We start from the raw sequence: 20,212 nt of genomic DNA on the forward strand, positions 1-20,212 counted from the left end.
AAATGTAACTGATCTCAGTATTGCTGCTCGTCAGCCGCGGGTTTGGGTGTTATGCATTCGCTCTTCCAGCCTGTCTCAATCTAGCCTAGCCCGGGTGATTCCTTTCCCGCGCTCTGCTTCCCTCGCCAGCCGGTGGCACTCGGCACTCAGGCGGGCGGCCTGGATTCAATGAGTCAGGCTGACTCGACTTAAATACGATATAAAATGAAATCGATCGTACTTTACATTGACCCGAGTAATTTACGAGTTATGATTAGATCTATATCGTGTAACTGGCTTGAGAGAGAAGTACATTTATCCAATTTTGACATCTTAGACGTATGTTCATAGTTTATAACATTATAGTCGTAGTCGTTACTCTGGTCAGGCTCCTTTCTTCCACCATGGAGCCCAGCGAAAAGCTCGAGCTCATGGTGATGTTTGGTTAGGCAGCCCCAGGACCACTATTTTGGCTCTTTTATCCCCATATCAATAAAAATGGCACTCAAGGGCGAAATAATTCAAATTTACCTCTCATTTATTTTATCTTTTAGCCTCAAGGAATTAGCTTAACAAGTGGCTCAGCTGCGTACATATTTACCAGTCGGTCCATTTCCCCTTATAACTATGGGTTCTGGGAGGTCAAGCAATTAAGAAATGTATTGAAATCTACAATATTTTGGACACTAAACAAACATTAACAGAAAACAACCTCACATTTTCATAAATAGTAGGATAAAAGAAAGAGCGTTATATGTTTTTCTGTCAGGTTGGGACAAGCTTTTGATTGGCTCCTAACTCAAAAGCTTGAGTCTTTAATTGGTGATTGTACTTCCACAATTCCATAGCACTGCGGATCAGAAAAAGTCCGCTGAAAACCAAACCAACAGAATAGTCTCGTTTTTTTTTCTTCCAGCCTTGTTGCTGACTCCCTATTTCATCTTCATGTGGAAAATCCTTGCTGCATTGGATTATATCTAAATTATATATCGCCACATGACATGACAAATAAGTATTGTTCCCATTCTTGGCATGAGTTAGGATTTGGTTAGTACTGTAACCTCGAATTCACTCGCCTTATCGGGTGAGCTTTGGGAATCAAACCTCGATCATGAATCTGGCATGAAATCCACCCGATTTTGGTGTTAAGTACGCTAGAAAATTCGGCAAACCTGTGGGAGCCGTCCGCTGGTAGTTGGTTGGTCCGTCAGATCGTCAGTCACGCCGTCCTCGAGGTTTGAGTGCATCGTGTTCCCGCCAGTCTTCATCCATCGGACTTGAAATCCGCCTCCTTTGGCCATCATCCACGCCCTCAGACACGCCCCGTGAACCAATCCCGTCCAATTATGGCGTGGAGACTAGTGCGATTGTTGATGGGATTATGTGTGATCGCGTGATCTGGGGTCTGTCTGTCTGTCTAGCCTCGTCCGCTTGAGGGGTCATTTCGGCCAATTCCGCAAGGGGGCGCTCGGGTTCCGCTTGAGCTAGATGAGCCTGGCGTGTTCGGCCGAACTGGCAGACTGACTCGGCCCGTGGATCGATTTTCGGGGGCAGGATGGACTCTCGACTCGGACCCGCCTTGAATGGAGGCGGATCTCGAACTTGGAGTCAGAGCTCGCAGTCCTCGGGGTTGGAAGGGGAAGAGGATCAGAACTATTCGGGATTAGGTATGAGTGGGACGGGCGGGACGAGAGGGCCCATGTCGCCCATGAATGTGGGTCGGAAGCGAATCACGGCCTTCATTGCGGATCGACCTTTGCGATTGAAGAGCTATACCCGCCGTCGTCACGTGCCGTTTAAGCGATTGAGCGAGATGGACATCACGTGTGCCACGCAGAGTTTGCTCATTCAGTTCTGTCCGGATTTCGATGAGCTCCTGTACTATGGACCTACTGTGTTGGTTCAGAAGTTTCTCTCCGTCTCCGGATTGGTCTTGAGTGACGTGCAGCCGGCCCTTGATTCCCGTAAGTGTGGCTGACTTAAAGTATTTGCAGGAAGAATGTTATAAGCGGTTGAAGGAAAAATGCGGTTTTCTTTCTTGTTTTGGTCCAAGCTCCCCTTGGTCTTCTAAACCATCCTTTTCCAAAGAATATAATTGTAGTGGTCGCCATCTTTTCTTTGGGTTTTTTATCTCTACAACTTGATGCCATGGAACCGACAGTGTCATATTCCCATCTCAGGACCTTGTTCTGTCGTTCAAAGATGCATCAGCCAATGAGTCGGCTTTTACTTCGGACACCAGTATGGCATAACCTTTGATTTTTTTGACAGTGCAATCGGCAAATGAGACGCTTATTCCCGCGCCCGATGCCACGCCCGTGAAACCTTTGAAAGCCAAGAAACCGGGGTTACTGGACATGGATGACGACGATTACAGTCCGACAGTTTATGAGCGCAAACAAAAGGAGAAGATTCGACGCAAAGAGCGCATGGAACGCGAAAAGAAACTAAAGCAGACCCTCGCCGAGGAAACTGTTCCTTCGGGCACGGTTTTAGATGTGAATAAATCATTCCGGTGAGCCAAGAACCCTGCTTGAACGTTGTGTCATATTCAATGCTAATTTTTTTTATATCTAGGAGCCGGAAAGAATCTCTCATGGCCAAGATCAAGGAGACCGACAACGTATGCGGTTGCCAAAGCTTCCTGCTTATTCTCGCACCGGACAAGGATGCGTGTTATTATTATGGCCATCCCGCCTTTGTCTCCTTGTTCTTTAGCACTGGGATTGCTAAAGGAAATTTCCATACTCGAGTCAACGTCCGTGAGGTAAGAAGACCACTTGCTTCTAGCAAGATTTTTTATCGAAAGGAGTTACTCATTTGATGATCACCCCCCAGTTTGAAGTGGAAGAACTCGATTACACGCTCTGCTCCGTACCGCATTGTATCGTTTCGAGGAACTCTCTGAATCGGTGGCGATTGGCCGCCCAGGAATTATACAACTTCCCGAAATCGTTACCTATGAATCTTCACATTTGTCCGGAAGAGGATCGAAGCCGTTGGATGGCTGAACTAGACCTGGATCCCAGTAATCTCACTGGCAAGATTGCTGTGTGCTCTCTCCACTTCAAAGACGGGTATCCCTCCGATGCGAACCCGTTACCTTCGCGATTCCTTCAAGAAGCGTTGAATTTCCAAGAACCTCAATACTTTGGCGGAATTAAGCCCCACACGAATGATTCCGTAAGTCATTGATTGTACGATTTGATGCGAAGAAGTGATAAATCACTTTTATCATTGCCAATAACTTTCAGGAGGAGAATTCGAGCTTGAAGCTGGTGAAGCTCCCAAGTGTAATCAAAGACGTACCATATTCGCAATTAGTTTTGAAAACTGGAAAGCGCAGAAAAGGCATGTGGAGGCGATCATTTTTCAAAGTCCGTTTTGGCCTGCCTCTTCATGAGCGAAAAGCCTTCAAACTGGTGCAAAGAGCTCGTAAGGATCGCCTAGGATCTCTGATTCGTCTCCGCAAGACGGGAAAATTGTTTCGAAGTACCAAAAGTTACTTCAACTTTGTTCGGAAGCGGTTAATAGATGCCCAAATCCTGGAACAACGACCGGATGAATCAACGATGGAGACCAGTGTAAAGCTCAAAAACGAAGAACCCGACCTGGTATGCTTCTGTTAGCCTCTCTAATCATGGAAAAAGGCACTGTAAACTTATCGCATTTTTTAGGATACTGATGATGGACCAGTGGAACTGACGGAAGATGAGAAATTGAAATGCCTTTACCAACTTTACCCTCGATCGGAAGTGAGCACCATGAATGCGAGGAAGAAATACGTGTGTTCTGTGTGTCAGTCGGTGTGTGATCTGTTTGGACTCTTCACTCACATGAAGCAAGTCCACAAAGGTCTACTTTGCCAATATTGCCTGAAGCTATTCAAACGAGTGCCGGATCTTGAGCAGCATCTCAAAAACATGCACAATCTTCGACACCGGTTCTTTCATTCCACAAAAGAGTTCACCAACATTTGCGGCTCAAACTACTCCCTTGTGTGCGGGTCTTGTTCGCAAATGGTTCCTTACACTCACTTAGAAAACCACGGTTGCAACAAGTCCAAGAAGCGCTCATTTGATTGCCCGTTTTGTGACAGATCGTTTTCGTTTCAAAATCAATTGGAAATGCACCTATGTAATGGTTGGTGCAAAGGCATGCCTTGGTTAGGCAATCCCAGTCGGAAAGATACGCGAGCCCTGTACAAAACACTCACAGGATTAGATCTGGACAAGACTTTCCAAAGCTCTCTACCCAAGCCCAAAATGTTGGCTCCAAGCAAGGAGGAGAGCAAAAAGACTGACACGCTCTTTAACGTGACCGACCGACAGATTTTGGCCAAGTATTCTCGGAATAATGTAACGAAATCATCCTTGGAAGCATCTTTGATTGAAGGTTTACCCGAATCTGGCAGCATATTTTGTGGCATGGCTAGTCGAGGAGTCAATAATCTCGTCCGGAAAGAGATTAATGTCTCGGGCTTCTCTTACAACCTGCAAGGCAAACTTAAGGAGTTGAATATCAAGCCCTCAAAGGCCTTGGAAGAGCTTCAAATCACCATGGCAGGCAAAAAATTCGTCATTGAGAAGCCTCAGCCGCCCAAGTTGAAAAAGTTAGCCACTCCCAACACGCCCAGTTCATCCCCTCCGATCACTTTATCTGTTGTTCCTCCATTGAAATTGTCGGTGAGAAGGCAAACCGTTACGCCCATTGATCAACAAGAAACCCCGGAAAGCGTCGTCCAATCAAAGGATTATCCAGTGGAGTCGTCGACTCGTGAGAACTCGGCTGTCCCGCCCTTGACGAAGAAAGTCGCTCAAGAACCGGTCAAAAAAGAGAACAAGACGGATCGAATCAACCGTGTCGCCACTGAGATTCAAGCTAATTGGGACAAGATCCGGGAAGTCATGGACATGTTCAAGGTAAGCAGTTTGGAATACATCCATCTCTTATGGGTTGATAAGAACCAATACTTTTCAACTTCCTTCCAGGCCTCTTGTCTATTCTGCGAACAAGCTCAATACATCTCGTTGGATACAGTGTTCATCTTGTCCCATTTAATGATCGTCCACGATCGATCCAAGGTCGAAGAAGTGTTTGAAGAGAGCCCTGAGTTTTGTATCTCTCGCGTGAAGAAACAAGTGCGGGATTGTCGCATTCGAGAGATCATTTTCAACTACAACCTGAGCGATGACTTAAGTGAATTAATAACTTACCGGTGTACCTATTGCTCATCCCGTCATTTTCCCACCTATGACGGTCTTTTGGCTCACGTGGCGGCGGACCATAGCTCAAAAATGCTGGCTTGCCACTTGTGCACAAACGTGTTTATGAACTATGGAAGCTACCTCAGTCACATCTGCGGTGGACCGCCCCACGGTAGTCAGCAAACGCCCAAAGCCAAGTTCAATTGTCGCTTCTGTTTCAAACCGGACATGGGAAACTTTTTGGACTTCCAGTTCCATCTCCGAAAGAATCATGTGGTTTGCGAGATCTGCATGAAGGTAAGCAATGGCTTCCCGAAAATGAATGGTTGTTTCTTTTCGTGGTAGAGAAGCTCTCAGTCCATCTGGTTGAACAGCGCCCATAATACCGTCTCTTGCCATGATTCGTCATTGCAAGCTAACTAACCTAACCATTCTTTGTATAAGGCTTTTCGTTGGAGTTTTACCTTTATTAAAACTTCAACCTGGCGGTGGGCGACTTTCCATGCTGTTCATTCACATGGATGTTTCTTTGAGCGAGAGAAAGTGAGTTAGTCCCTTCCGATTTCGAGGAGGGTTAGATTTCTGCGAGCCCTGCGTGAATCCGGAATGTGGGAACAGTTCTAGTTTTTCACTTTCCAATCCCTTAAACAATATTTGTTTTTTTTTATATACTTATGTGTGTGCCTTTTCATGCATCTCTATGCTCGATTGCAGGTCATGAGTGATCAGCAAGCACTATTGAATCATTGCCTAACCCATGCTCAAGAGTTGATGTGCACCAAGTGCTTCTTAACTTACGACACGCTACTGGAGTTTCGGAAACATCTCTACTTGAAACATGAGCAAGAACATAAAGTGTGCAAGCAATGTCATCAGAAGACATGGCCACATGTTTATCACTTCTGTGTCAAACCAACGGGTTCAAAGATCTGCGAAGTGTGCGAGCAAACGTTCGATAACTTTAAAGCATACAGGTACAGTTGAATTCTAGTTTTTGGTTGGATCCGCTTCTGAATGATCTCTAAATGTTGTTGTTTTTCTTCTAATATATTTAGGGTCCATATTCGGAGTCACACTGGAGCCAAGCCGTATTTGTGCTCGGCCACGGATTGTTCGAAATCGTACATCTCCCGACAATTGCTGTGGAAGCATCAGATTCGTCGACATCCCGATCTTGAATCCTCGGCAAGTAAAGGTTTGCAAGATAAGCGACAGAAACGAATTCTGACTAAATTCGACGCCACTTCCATGGAAAGCATCGATATTTGTCAATTGCTCCTCAAGGAATTGGTTGAGGACATATTTCCCAAGCCAATTGAGCCAAATGAAGGTGATGAGGATGGAAGAAATGAAAGTGAAAACAAAGAAGACAAAGAGAACATGGACACTTCGGATCAGACTTCTAGTCCTGGTGGCGGAAATGAGAATTCCAAAGACCCAAATCCGCCTCGTGATAAGGAATTTGATGCCATTGATGCTGCTGTTCGAAGTATCATTGGACCTGAGGGATCCTTTGACATCACTAAATCCCCCATTAAATCTCCACCTCCTATGATACCGGCATCAGATCCGTCTCCTGTGGCGGGCATAGCGCGCTCATCATTACCCCTGCCCATCAATCCCCATTTCCATCATCCCACTCAACCGCAATCTCCGCTTCTTGTCAGAACAAGTGCCAATGCGTCCTCGCCAGTGCTCATTCGGCCCCAACACATTTCGAGTAATTTGCCGTCTGCCCTTTCACCATCATCCTCAGCGACAGGAATCATCCCTAATGTTCGAATGGGCCAAGTGATGCCGACACCCGCAAGTATCAACACGCCCAATATGCCCGGTTACGCGCCTCGAGCACCCAAGTCCAACGTGAGATTGCCCAATATTCGACCGCACCATCTCTTTGCCAAGCCCTCTCCTCCTCAAGCTCCCAGTGAAATCCTACCTCCCAATGCTAAAATCTTGGAGCCAAACCCACCCCGAGACACCCATGATGCTTCAAGTAGTGATCCCGAAGTGACTCCGGTGAAGAAGCAACCCGTTGTGTCGGGCATTTGGAACCAGGATCTCATGTTCATCGGGGAGGCTCCTCCTCCACCCATTGAACCGAATCTGAACAACAAGCAGAAGAAGATCAAGACCTTAAATCCGACCTTGGCCAAAAGCTGGGACGTGATTTTGTCGGAGAGCAGTGACGAATCTGGCGGTGAAAAGCCTCGAAAGCCTCGTATTGTTGAGCGAACGCCGGTGGATCGACGGATCTCGCTCAGGGATCACGATTATTGTCCAGAAGTATTCGCTATGGTCAACGAACCCGTGGAAGATTTGAGTGAGATGGACAAGCTCTTGAGTCAAGTGGCCATGGGTCCGAACATCGTATCAGCCGAGAAGGAGAAGAAGCGGAAAAAGAAGAAAAAGAAAAGAAAGAAGAAAAAGCATAAGAAAAAAGAAGCCAGCAACGAAGGGTCTTCGTCGAGTTCGGATTCCGAAAACGACACTCTCGATGTAGGCTCGAAGGCTAATCTAGCCAATGGGTATGGCATATCGACGCCTCAGTCGATCATGGCTCGGCGAGGTAGTGGGCCCAAGCCCGTGTATCATACGCCCGGGGCAAGCACGGGCGTGACTGCGGGTGCGGCTCGGCCTTATTTCACCTCCTCCAGTGAGGACGAAGCCGATTCCGAAGACGAAGCCGGGCCAGTGGGATCATCGGACGAGGAGCCCAGATCGTCTGATCTCGACACGGATTTCGAAGCCGAGGAGTTATTGGCCAACTTAAAACAGATCCAACAGAAAGGTCGACGATCCAAACCGAGTGCCAAGGCAGCCTTAAACAAGGGCTCCAATTCCACTCCAGCTAGCCAAAGCACCCCTGCCACGCCCTCGCTGAAACTGAAGATCAAGTTACCCCCTAAACCTCCATCCCCGGTGAAACTATCCACCTTCAGTAACACGGCAAGCAACCCGGTCCAACAACGACCCAAAGCCAGAATGATCAACACCAGTTTGAATCGTAAAAAGGCTCAACAGTTGAAGCTGACCTCCAAACCACCCGTGATTAAAGCGCCCAAACGGAAGCGAGCCAGTTTTGGCACCACACTTCATGGTCAACCCATGTCCAAGAAAATGCGCGAGAGCTTGTTGCTCAATCAAGTCTCATCTTCGTCGTCTTCGGCGGCGGAGGAATCTGAGGAAGAATCTAATCTGGTGATCGATCATGACGAGCCTCAACCGGCTCCTGTGGCCCCTGTGGCTCCTCCTCCCACTTCTCGTGCTCAAGCAGCCGCTCCTCCGGACTCATATGCGTCCATTGACGACAAGTTGTATTGCGTTTGTCAAAGTCCTCATGACGATGTGTCGGAGATGATCGGTTGTGATGCTCCGGATTGCCGCTTGGAATGGTTCCACTTTGAATGTGTGGGGATACTGGTCCCTCCGGAGGGTCAATGGTATTGTCCGGAGTGTTCACAGCGATACAAGATTAGAGCTTAATACGCATACACTATTACATAGTGTTCCAACACAAGACGTCAAATTATTCGGGTGCTGATAAGATACATTGCATATTAAAGCAACATAACTACTTGACCGCGTTTTGATGAAATGATTGTCTTTAATCGGGTAGAGTAGTTAATCTGATTTATTCAACAAAGGCAAATCATGACATTGTACAAATGAATCAATTTTGATCTATCACTCCATCAATGGCAGATTGATTGTGGATTTTGAACAGAAATAGTAATAAGGGTTGAATATAATTCGCATAATCTGTGTTCTGGTTGTAGACGAAGAAATAGCTTTCGTTGCCGTAAGGATGAAAGTATTGGAAGAGGATACACATGTGGCAACGGGTGGGATAGTACAGTGAATCATTATTTGTAGTAACAATAGTAGTAGTTGTTGTTGTTGATGTTGTTGTTGTTGTTGTTGTAGTAAAAGTAGTATCATCGGTGGTGAATTGGGATGGCGGCGAATACAAACGAATTAAATACTGCAATACGTACTGTGCGTGTTTGTAAAGAAGGGGCTTACTGTCGTGGCTGTTGAGAAAAAGGCAAGTTAGGCCAATAATAATGTAGTGGAAAGAACGCTGGGTTTGCAATATGCCAACCTGCGGAACCAAACCACGAATATTGATTGATACCTATATCGGAGGACACCACTCGTTAGTTGAGCTACTGCTGGTGGTTGTTGTGGTATTAGTAGTAGTAGCAGCAGGAACAACCACGGCACTAGTCATAGGCAACACTGGAAAACGACTTTTTTTGAGCGACCAATTCACTGTTGAGAAATGAAAGAACACTGAAAGCGGACATCCTTCAGAGTGGTTGATTGTGGGTTGATTTGGAAGGTGGTTAGGTAATCTCGCTAATAGCCCGAGGCTTCCTTGTACTCTGAATCGGAGAGCGTGAAAAAATCCTCCAGTTGCCACTGAAGCGTTTCGAACGTGGGTCTTTTCATTGGGTCTTTGTGCCAGCACTCGAGCATAATATCATACAGCTGCGGAGGACAATCTTGCGGAGCTTGCATCCGATAGCCGTGTTCAACTTGATGCAGCACCTCTGCGTTCGTCATGCCTAAACACAACATGATGTTAGGGAATGAAAGCATGTTTGGGTTCTTTTACTACATCTTTCAGACATTATCTCATGTTCCTACCTGGATATGGGATCCTTCCGTACGTGACCAATTCCGTGAGGAGGACTCCGAAGCTCCACACATCTGATTTGATGGAGAACTTGGAGTAGTTTGCTGCCTCGGGAGCCGTCCACTTGATGGGGAACCTGGCGCCCACCCTCGCCTCATATTCGTCCTCTTTGATGATGCGAGCCAATCCGAAGTCGGCGATCTTCACTAAGTGGTTATCCCCCACTAAAACATTGCGAGCCGCCAAATCGCGATGAATGTAGTTCTGAGATTCCAGAAAGGCCATTCCGGACGCAATCTGACTTGACATGTCGATGAGCTGCGGAAGTTTCAGGGTTTTACCCTTGTCTTGAAGAAATTGGAGCAAGCTGCCGTTTTTCATGAGCTCGGTGATAATGTAAATGGGCTCCTCCAGCGTACATACGGCATACAGCTGGATGAGCTTGGGGTGACGAAGTTTCTTCATAATCTGAGCCTCGGCTAAAAAGTCCTTGGGGTCCATGGTGCCTGGAAGGTAAAATAATAAAAACATGAAAACAAGAACCGTCATTACCTTCGATCAACCACCCAAAACTGGTTCGTGAGCGGATTCATTATCCTCACCAGGTTTGAGTGTCTTGATGGCCACGGGTGTGGTTCCGTTCCATAGGCCTTCCCACACTTCGCCAAATTGGCCTTGGCCAAGTCGTCGAATGAATTTTAGGCTGCGTCTCTCGATTTCCCATTGGTCTGTGGTCGCGTGGGACAAATCGGCAGTGTTAGGCTTATCGATCTGAAATGAGCAAATGGACGACACACTTTGTAGTTAAACCGAACTTATTGAATCGCTTTCGAGACAAGATTGCGACCACGTCCTTAAACAAATGTCAAGCTCACCTCCTATGGGTTTATGATCCCAGTTGTAGAATAGATAAGTTAGCAAGTAAGCAAGACAAAAAAGAGAGAGTGAGTATGAAACGGGTGGGACGGATAGAAAACCAATTGAGATCAGTACAAGCTTTAGGAAGCGTTATGGGACTTTGTTCGTGTATTGCGCAGGTTGTTTTCAGACACGCCTCGCCGAGATTGACTCAAAAAACACTGATTTATTTGAATTGCACTTGAGTGGGCGATGCTTCAATTAGCCGCAACTGGTAATAAGTAGGCTCATGCGTGGATTTAATTGCCACACGTTTGGTCTTGAGCTCAATTCATGTACACATACCTGAACACAAGGCTTGCGAAGGTTGACGCAAAGACCATCGGCCTCTCTGGAATAATGTTCCACGAGCTCCTGAAGTGACCTGAAAGTGGTTCTTCGAGCGATGAAAAATCCTCCCTCATCCAGTTGGCGAATCCGGTAATGCTTGACCGTGTCGCCGTCGCGAACCGAAAGGGAATAGTCATTCCGCCGCGATTCGGAGTCGCGGATAAGAAATGCACCGTGTTCATTTTGTTGTAGCAGAAGCTTCTTCTCGGCCTCTATCCTCTTAATCTTTCCAAAGTACCATCTGAAAAATAGAATGAGACCTCTTCATGAGTACACTGCTCTTAATTAGTGGAGTCATCAAGCCATCGATTATATCACACCCATCCAAATTCCAGACCAATCGAGTCTTCTATCCAACCCGCGAAAGAAACTATTAAGGACAGGTTTTGGAATGGGAATCAAATCGAACATGGCTTCGTCTGGGTTGCCCCAAGTGTTGCTTGACTTTCGAAGAGTGACTCTAAGATAAATTCCGACTCAAAATATTGGATTGGTCTATCTTGAAAAGTTCAAATAATTCGGGGTATCTTGGCATTGCCAGCCCAGTGTATTCAACTCCAAAGCATTATCCGTTCATCCATCCATTCGTGCGTGTGAGTAGTGGCACGAATAAGTTTTTCTTATTCTAGAGATCGACATCCCACGCGTAATTTACCACAAAGCCTCGCTCACTCAAAAAGATGAAGTCGCAGCATTATCTTCTCAAGATCAAATGGGTAGCGCGCACTGCAAGCAAGTCATCATATGCAGACATCAAAACCCATCCAAATCATGCTTAGGTTCGAGAAATATTTGATCTCGGCTCATTTCTGAAAGGACCGAAATGTGAGAGGCAACAACCCACAGAGAGGTAGGCATTTCACTAGAGACTTATTTTGAAGATGGAGCTACTACTAGAGGTTTCGAGTGCCAATTTTTTAAGCTTAGAACGGTACTGGAACGCTTGATAATTACTACTCCGTGCTTGCCCCTCCCCTTCCCTTTTGATTAAAACCTAAGAGAATCACTCAAGCATCCTCCCATTTTGGCAAACCCTAGCCCAACTACCGTAGAAACGGGGACCAAGAGGTGCATCGGTGTACGCACCCCGTATTAGTTTTTTTAAAAAAAGACAACCCACGACCATCCTGGTAAGCCCAATTTCAACCAAATTTACCAACGTACATAAGTTCAGGCTTTGTCGATGCTCTACATTCACAATGTGTAGAAAGTTGAATGCCGAGCACATCGTCCTTTGTTCTAGATCTGCTCCCAAACAACTTCATGGCCCCTAGAGTGTTCTTTGACGTGTTTTTGGCAAGCATTCGTTCAACGAATGCGAGCAACGACAAGGATTACTACCGATAACTGATAGACGATGACTAAATACGAGCCTGAACGCACAATGGCAACCAAATCCCTTCTTTCCCGGGCCAAATGGTGAATGTCCCCTTGACGAGCGATTGCTCCAAGTGGGCGTGGCTGGTTCTGGATCTGGATTTTGATCTCGAAGCGAGTTGCTTCTGGGTTTGTTCCATCCGAGCTTTCCTCCGCAATTGAGCTCGAGGTCGATGATGTCGGCCTCCTTCCGAGGGTTCAGCGTAAGCCACAATCGACAAGGTTCGCTTCAAATTGGCATTTTCTTTCCCGTAAGTGGACTCGTTCGATTTCTTTTGATTTCCCTTAAAATCCGACGCGTAGAATTCATTCACGTTAGATCGCAGGGGTCCGGAGGTTCGGGTTCGAACCTCGGATCGGGCCCGACGATTCTTGGCCGAACCAGCCGAATGTGCGGGATTGAGATTTTGATCCTGATTGGATTTGACTTTGGCAATGGCTCTCTCCCACACACCTTTGGGTTCCGGGGGAGCATATTGCATGTGAATGGAATTTGAATCAGGTTGGAGATCATCCGAGAAAATGCTCAAAGTTGGCCGAAGACCTAATTTCTCTGGAGAATCGGAATATCGAGGCTGACAATGTGAACAGGGAGGCATTGACTCCTTGGAACCGCCTTTCTTTACAGGTGGAGGGGAGGGGGATCGTGGTAACCGGTTTTGATTGGGCCTCAACACAGACAAAGCCCTTTGTTTCACAGCCGCAGAAATCGAGTCCTTTCTCCGCGCTTTCGCCCTACTTCGCCCCCTTTCCCGCCCCCTTGTCGGAGGCGGTGAGGGTGTGGATGGAGGGCGGGAAATGGGGGGAAGTCGAGGAGGGGAACTGTGATTGTTGTTGTTGTTGTTGTTATTGCTGTGGCCATTGTTGTAATGACTATTGCTTCCATATTGAGGTAGAGGGGACGAGAGTAACTGAGCAATCCGGTTCTTGCGTCCAAAGGCCAAAGCAGCATTGGAGTGCGATTCACAATTGTGGCAAATCGCTGTCGGCATGACCACAGAGATTCAGTGGGCCAGGTGGGCACTCACACATAAATGTCGAATAAATATGTCTCCACAATCACGGATGTTTCACACGCGTAGGAAAACTCCACCATCATCCGTTCGAAACCGTCACCAACATCTCTTGAATTAGTCGACACATTCAAGTGTAGCACATCGAAAACGCTCGTTGATATCACCAGGAGAAAGGTTCATCAATCATGCCCGAAGAAATCACACGAAACAGAGAGCTCGAGTTTCGCCAAACAAAGCTCTTTCACTTCCAACTCACCAGAGCCCCTCTCATGAATAATGGAACTAGAACGCTAGAAAACACCGAAAAAAAAACAACTTCGGGAGCCCCCACTCAATGCTCCATCCTGGAATCTCGTCTGAACACGAAATAAGACCACTTTCGGCACTGATTCACTGGAATAATACCGAGAATCTAGTAAGCCCCGGTGCGAACAAATTCTTTCCCAACACCAACTTCACTCCTGGCAAGCAAACACCGCTAAAATCGTCCCACAACCCGTCGACCGACACTTTTGGGCTTACAACTAGTGAAAATTGTAACTCCCACGACCAAAAACCGACTGCGATCCGCTCTCAAACGAATCCAAGTCTCAATGCTGGATGATGATCGTACTTGTCTAAGGTCTCATGGCAGACTGACTGAATGTGATTCTTTTGCATCCTGCCCCGTTCTTCTGCTGCACCACCACCACCTCCTCCTCCTTCTACCATTACTACTACCGACTCCTACATCCAGCTTCTCTCCTTCTTCCCATGCTTGCTTTTACGGGCCCACGATAGTATTTGTACATATACATTCAATGCGATCTTCTATGGTCCAACTCAAAACCATAATCCGATCGCGGGCAACACGAGAGTCTACATTTTTGGACGCTCTCACTCGCGCACTCTTAACACCAGTCCTACTCGTATGTATTCGTAAAGATTGAAGTTGAAGCCGACTACAGTAGACTGTTGCTTCAGACTTGAACCGTCATTGCTATTGCCATTACTCTCATTGTTATCATGCACACTTGGTGGTATCGCTTTGCGAACTGGTCGAGCTGCTCTTTCGAACACAACTTGTGGAGAGTCGGGACCTCGGCCAAGGGAGTCCTTAGAGCCGTGCTTCAACGACAATGAGGTGGCCGTGTACTCTTCTGAGTACAATAGGTAATGTAACCATGGATTTGGATTCAAATACTTTGAAATGCAGGCTCAGTGTTTGTTTGCGTCCAAACATAACTCGGAACATGGAAACTAGTTATTATAGATGTTGCAGAGCTCATTTTCCGCTATCATAAATTAGGTGTACTCCATTATCTGCCTGGTATCGTCATTCTAAATGATAACACGTTGGATACCAATGTCTCAAAAGTTGTTCGCAATCTAAGTAGGTGAGCAGCGGGTCTTTGATTTCAGATATGCGGACCAATTACTGATGGCATCAATTTGTTGGGATGGAAAAATCAGGGTCTTCATGAAATGCATTTCTGGGGATTGAGTTCAACTCTTTGAGCTTGGGGGTAATGATGCCTTTATTCCTCCCACTTGCATCAAACGAAGATCGTTTCAAGAGCAACTTGGCCATGATTATCCTCCAATTTGGCGACAATTTGTTCATGACACAATAAATAGCCTGAACCATCATACATACTCGTACACTCAGTAGGTGTTTCATCACGATCAATTCAACCTTCCAACGAGGTCTTGTTTGCCAAGGAAGTATTTGTGTCCCGCAAATTCCCCGATCTTGTCAGTACAAGCACACACTTGTACGGGTCAATTTAGATTCCAGACTACTCGAATTGGAAATGCACTCTGAACATCTCAATTTGATGTGAATTAGCGGTCAATGAGTTTGAGGATTAAATTGCTATGCTTCCAAAAGCTAGCGGCCAAATCGCTGCAAGAAGTTTTCAGATCTGCCCCAAAATGGCTCCCGTCTCTCCAAATGAATCAATACCAGCATTTTTGATTGTGTGTACACGCTAACGCTCTGGGAAGCCTATCTGTGATTGAGACCGGATTGAATTTTGGCCCGGCAAACTTCGACAGTCATCGTCCTCTCTGAACAGCCTCTTCCCCATCCATCAAAAACAATAATTGTTCTATCTCCAGCATTCTCCTATCCTCCTTGAGCACAATCCCTAGGAGAGTCTATTAGCAACTCAGACAATCGAGCTGCGACAAGCAATCATGGGGAATTAATCATGAGCACAAAACGCCCGGTGCTCGTTTTGTGCATGCCTTGGGCTCTTCCTTCGATGAAAACGTCTCCAGATATTCCCACTGACTAGGTTTGAATTGCTGAAATGGCTTTTGTGGTCTTCAGCCAACAACCATTAGCGCTTGGATGTGATTGGCTTGCAATCTTGAGTTATCTAACCATGAGAGTTGTACATCCCCCAGGTGTGCAATAATAAGCTCACAACACCAAAGATACCCCGAGTGATCCCAGAAGAATGAACTGGACAGTAGTTCACAGGAAATAAGGTGCCAATCGCGTGAACTCTGATCATTTTCCTACAAAGAAGAAACCAAAGGGAGAGACCGATCCCCTCAATAGGACTAAAGAAACAAGAACGCGAAGATGGGAATGGATCACGAGGTATTAGGACGACCAATGGCCAAGTTGACTGTGTCATCCTGAGCCAAAAAGTTCTCTTTGAAAAACAAACTTTATGATTTGTGGTGAATGCCGCTTTTCAGAAAGCAAACCGCAACGAGGCAGAACGATTACTAATGGGAGGGGCAATGTTGTCTTGAACGCTGGCAAGCCCAGAAAGTACGCATTCACAGGGAGGGTACAATTGCAAATACATCCGTAATCAAGCTAGGCTGATGGCCCTTTCGAGCATTATCACTTCATCTCTCATGCCTCGTTACAACCTTCATTACTTGTACCCTATGAGCGCTTGGGGCTGACTTATTTTCAATACCAATGAACGGACACTTTCCGCCCGCTCAAGAGTTATCTTGGCCCGTTGATTCGCGATCACACCATTCGTTTGATTATCTAAGACCTACTAAGCTTCCGTGGTTCATGGCTAACCCCGTCCATTCAACCATTTACTTAATTCCATTTTCCATCAAAAGGGCCCCCCTAACATTTCTGTTGCTGCTGCTGGAGCAACATGTGCATGTATAACAAGCAGGCCTCAGGAGAGTATCATGTTAGGGAGATAGGATCATAAATAGCTCCCATAAGTCGTGGCGCACCTTCTCTTTAAGGGTCCCTTCAGCCCCACTGGCACTACACACAGACACCACCAAGCACTGTGCAAGACCAACGAGTAAATCTCACACGGTGCCAACGACGCTCTAGCTTCCCTTGGTATCAGAGAATCTTTGGTTGGCCGAGTGCACTTCACTACAATGTGTGTGTGTGTACCTTCTCGTATTATGTACGAACGAACCGCACACCTTGGTGGTTTGTAGTGGAAGTGCAACCAACTCCTTGCCTGGCCTTGAAAAGTTTGGGAGAGCCCCAAAAGTGATCTCGTCCCTTTATGAGGTGATCATGGTTGGCACAATGCACGCTAGATTAGTTCGCATGAAGTCGAACTTCGAAAGACAATCAAAAACACCACGGTTGTCGTGGGGAAACGCCAATGGAGAGCAGAACCAAGTCATGAATGGAAACAGACATGATGGCTAAATATACGTACTAGATGAACTTTGAAGCACAAAACGCTCAAAGGCCAGAGGGGCGATGACAAATTCGAGCTTGAGGGGATAGATCAAGCCGCCAAGATCAGCTAACCCTCAACATTAACAAAGTCTCAATATGGTAAGATTACTTTGGTCCAATCGTCCATCTTGATGACATTCAAATAGCTCTTGCGACGGCTTATCCATCCCTACACCGTTTTTCTTCATAAAAGGGGGTTGAGTTACGAGGGCTTCGAAACACCATTGATCATCGCCCTCTCACGTGAATATTGTCCTATGTTTGCTGGAGACTACTGAGTGGAATTTGAAAATAGAATCTAACAAAGCCTTCCATTGAATCAAAACCACGGAAAGGTGGCAAAAACAACGAGACAGTAGTAATTGCATTTGCATGTCTTAGGAGGAGATTCCCGGCAGAAACTACTAATTACATTCCAGGGAGTGAGATTAAATTCCAATTGCATGCATGCACTCAGATTGATATCAAAATGGTGTGGATTGGACAGCTATGAATTATTAAGAACGGGAGCCCTAAGTTTCAAGTGTCCACTCGCAGGCACCCAAACTAATTTGAATAGCCAGGTTGTAAGTCAAAAAAAAACTTTCAAAAATGACCTTAGGGTTGAAAGTTTTAAAAGTAAAAAAAACAAGGCGAATATTCTAAATTAGAAATGTACAGGTAAAGCACCACTAAATACTCAACAATCAAACCAATTCCAACAAAGCCACCAACAATTACGATGCTCCGCACCTCAAACCATAAATCCAATTGATTAAGCTCAAAGCGAATAGATCTTCTTCAAAAATTGAATTACGGCAACTCAAGATGAACCATTATTGATGGCGGAGATTGAGATTAATCTCTACTCAATCATCCGAGACGTCCAAAGAAACCAATCCAAAAAGTCAAGACGAGAATTCAGACGTAAGAGACCCAGTCAAGGAGGCTATCATTTTGGCTACACCAGTAATGAACTTGACTGGATAGTTTTTGATGGGGTTGACATTTTGCCTCATCCTGTCATTACCCGAGCTCTTGAGTATGGAACCAAAATGGCTCGGTGTTATTTCCAGTTTACTAATTGAGAAGAATTGTATGGTCTTGCAATGGTACAGACCATTGAAAAGTGGTAATAGAATGCGTCAACGTAAAAAAAAAAAATATTCTACTCCGTCGACGCCCTCGGAATTTGCTAATGAATGGTAATCGTCTGCAACTTCGAGGTTGGTGGTGTACTTTTTTTACGAGATGAGAAAAATGTGCGCTATTAATTGTCAGCTTTACGTCCAATTTGCAGACCACAAAGATTTCAGAAAGCACATCAAGCAAGTCTGGAGATTTATTTGATCAATTTCAGAGTGAGGACAAACTGAATTAACCATGTTTTCTGAAGTGAATATTCGTCAAGTTCGAATTCGGTAGTTTATCCAAAATATTTGACAATGTGATTGCTACTGGTCGGCATTTCCTACGTAGAACCAATAAAGGAGTGCTCGACAAGAAAAGCAGGTAGTTTATCCACTTGGTGAGGAAAAACCCTTCAAAAACTGCTTTATTAAGGTCTCTGTCCACTCTGTACACCAAGTACTCACTTTACGTCGAAGAAAGTAGGGAAAACTTTCACACGGTTCAATGTGTTCCTTCAGGGGAGTGCAAGACGATCAAGCTGACTTCGTGAATCCTTTACAAGCCTCCCGGACTTTGTCGTCTTGAATCAAGTGCATTCTTGTCTTGAAATCTCTGATACACTTGAGTGGGTCTGTACAAGGATCTTGGCTCTCTTTGGTGGGGAGGGCAAGACGAAAATTTCAAAACTGACACATCGTGGCGAACACAATAGCATTCTGGTGTCTCTGACATAGTCAAATAGTTTATTTGATTATCAAGAACAGCGATTGTCGAGCACTTAAGACTCCAAGAACATCAACCCCAACTTTAATGAATGAGTTTTTTATAAATGCGATGCTCGAAAAATATGACGAACTACGTAAACGAACGTAATTAAGATCAAAATTGATTGATGCCAATAGGCAGTAAAAATGATTATACAATAAGCACGTTCATCAACGAGCATTCAAAACAAGTGTAACAGGGTAATTTATATGGTTTTTTTGATTAGTGCAAATAGCCTCAATGTTGCAGTTTTCAATGCTTTTAGAGGAAGAAATTGACCAAGCTTGAATTTTAAATGATCTCTCTTTCTCTCACTAAAACAGGCAGGAACAGTCTGGACAGTGGATTGGCAATGTGGATTTCGCTCGCTTAGCCTCTCAATCATGTGTTCATATTAAGCGTTGAGAAGGCAAAATTGAAAAGGACAGGCGCACCTTCAATGGCCCAGGAAAAAAACCCAAAAATTTATAACAGCATGGTACCTCATCTCTTGGTTTACAACGCCATTTAAAAGTAAAATATTTTCTCCTTTCATTTGCTTCAATCGACGGCAGGACTTTTAGAAACATGGACTATGAACGGGTTTCCCACCAAATACATCTGCAGCAGGTCACATCCACTCTTGAATGCTTTGTCATAATATATTCAAAATGTAAGAAATTTACATTGTTGTAATCAATGGCCCGTCACCTTTTTAACAGTTTGATTTTAAGCCATTCGATCTAGACTTATTGGGCAAAGAGTTTAAGTAGTATTTGACCAAAGGAGGTCAAAGATTTGAATCTTATGTAGTCATTACTACATCTTTTGTATACGCGTATATTAAGAACTAATTTTGTATAAAGTGAATGACGCAGGCGATACACAATGTTCTCCTCCGTTCGCTTTAATCGCTAGACGTCTGTATCACATCAGATTATCACGAGTCTACTACATAAATCTCTAGCATTCTCATGGCTAGCCTCGTATTATTGTTCGAAACAGGAAGGAACTGATCCCTTTCCCCCGGAATTAAATCCTGTATCAAGAAGAAAGTAATCAATACTCACGGCTCAGCCTCAATGGACTTTAATTTAGCCACGTAATTGGAGGGGATGCACAATGTTCTCCTCCGTTCGCTTTAATCGCTAGACGTCTGTATTACATCAGATTATCACGAGTCTACTACGTAAATCTTTAGCATCCTCATGGCTAG

The 20,212-nt window shown here is 45.3% G+C and overlaps 2 protein-coding genes across 3 annotated transcripts in view; one reads left to right on the plus strand and one right to left on the minus strand.

Annotated features, from left to right (window-relative positions):
- Positions 1-1,222: 1,222 nt before the first annotated feature.
- On the plus strand, positions 1,223-9,096 carry LOC131884407 (uncharacterized). Its single transcript, XM_059232173.1, has 9 exons — positions 1,223-1,943; positions 2,251-2,494; positions 2,557-2,746; positions 2,818-3,162; positions 3,234-3,593; positions 3,657-4,901; positions 4,971-5,483; positions 5,901-6,160; positions 6,242-9,096. The coding sequence occupies exons 1-9, from the start codon at positions 1,535-1,537 to the stop codon at positions 8,670-8,672; spliced, it is 5,997 nt and encodes a 1,998-aa protein (XP_059088156.1). The 5' UTR covers positions 1,223-1,534; the 3' UTR covers positions 8,673-9,096.
- The window catches only part of LOC131884410 (tyrosine-protein kinase Src42A-like), a 20,109-nt gene continuing 8,699 nt past the window's right edge, over positions 8,803-20,212 (minus strand). The window contains exons 1-5 of one of the 2 annotated variants that reach the window (XM_059232177.1): positions 12,460-14,104; positions 11,032-11,317; positions 10,431-10,599; positions 9,840-10,334; positions 8,803-9,757 (exon numbers count right to left, since the gene is read on the minus strand). In XM_059232177.1, coding sequence (XP_059088160.1) covers positions 9,549-9,757; positions 9,840-10,334; positions 10,431-10,599; positions 11,032-11,317; positions 12,460-13,445 — 2,145 coding nt within the window. In that variant the 5' untranslated portion in view covers positions 13,446-14,104 and the 3' untranslated portion in view covers positions 8,803-9,548. Of the gene's footprint in view, positions 9,758-9,839; positions 10,335-10,430; positions 10,600-11,031; positions 11,318-12,459; positions 14,105-20,212 lie in introns of those variants that run through there. The other variant, XM_059232178.1, reaches the window with a different exon arrangement.

Source organism: Tigriopus californicus, chromosome 8 (assembly GCF_007210705.1).
Source record: "Tigriopus californicus strain San Diego chromosome 8, Tcal_SD_v2.1, whole genome shotgun sequence".
Classification (NCBI taxonomy): domain Eukaryota; kingdom Metazoa; phylum Arthropoda; class Copepoda; order Harpacticoida; family Harpacticidae; genus Tigriopus; species Tigriopus californicus.

Bases quoted from the DNA above. Each gene is read 5' to 3' on its own strand.
- LOC131884407 (XM_059232173.1), top strand. From the start codon at position 1,535: ATGGACTCTCGACTCGGACCCGCCTTGAATGGAGGCGGATCTCGAACT. The intron at 2,495-2,556 runs GTGAGCCAAGAA...TTTTATATCTAG, and splicing joins GATGTGAATAAATCATTCCG to GAGCCGGAAAGAATCTCTCA. The intron at 6,161-6,241 runs GTACAGTTGAAT...TAATATATTTAG, and splicing joins GATAACTTTAAAGCATACAG to GGTCCATATTCGGAGTCACA.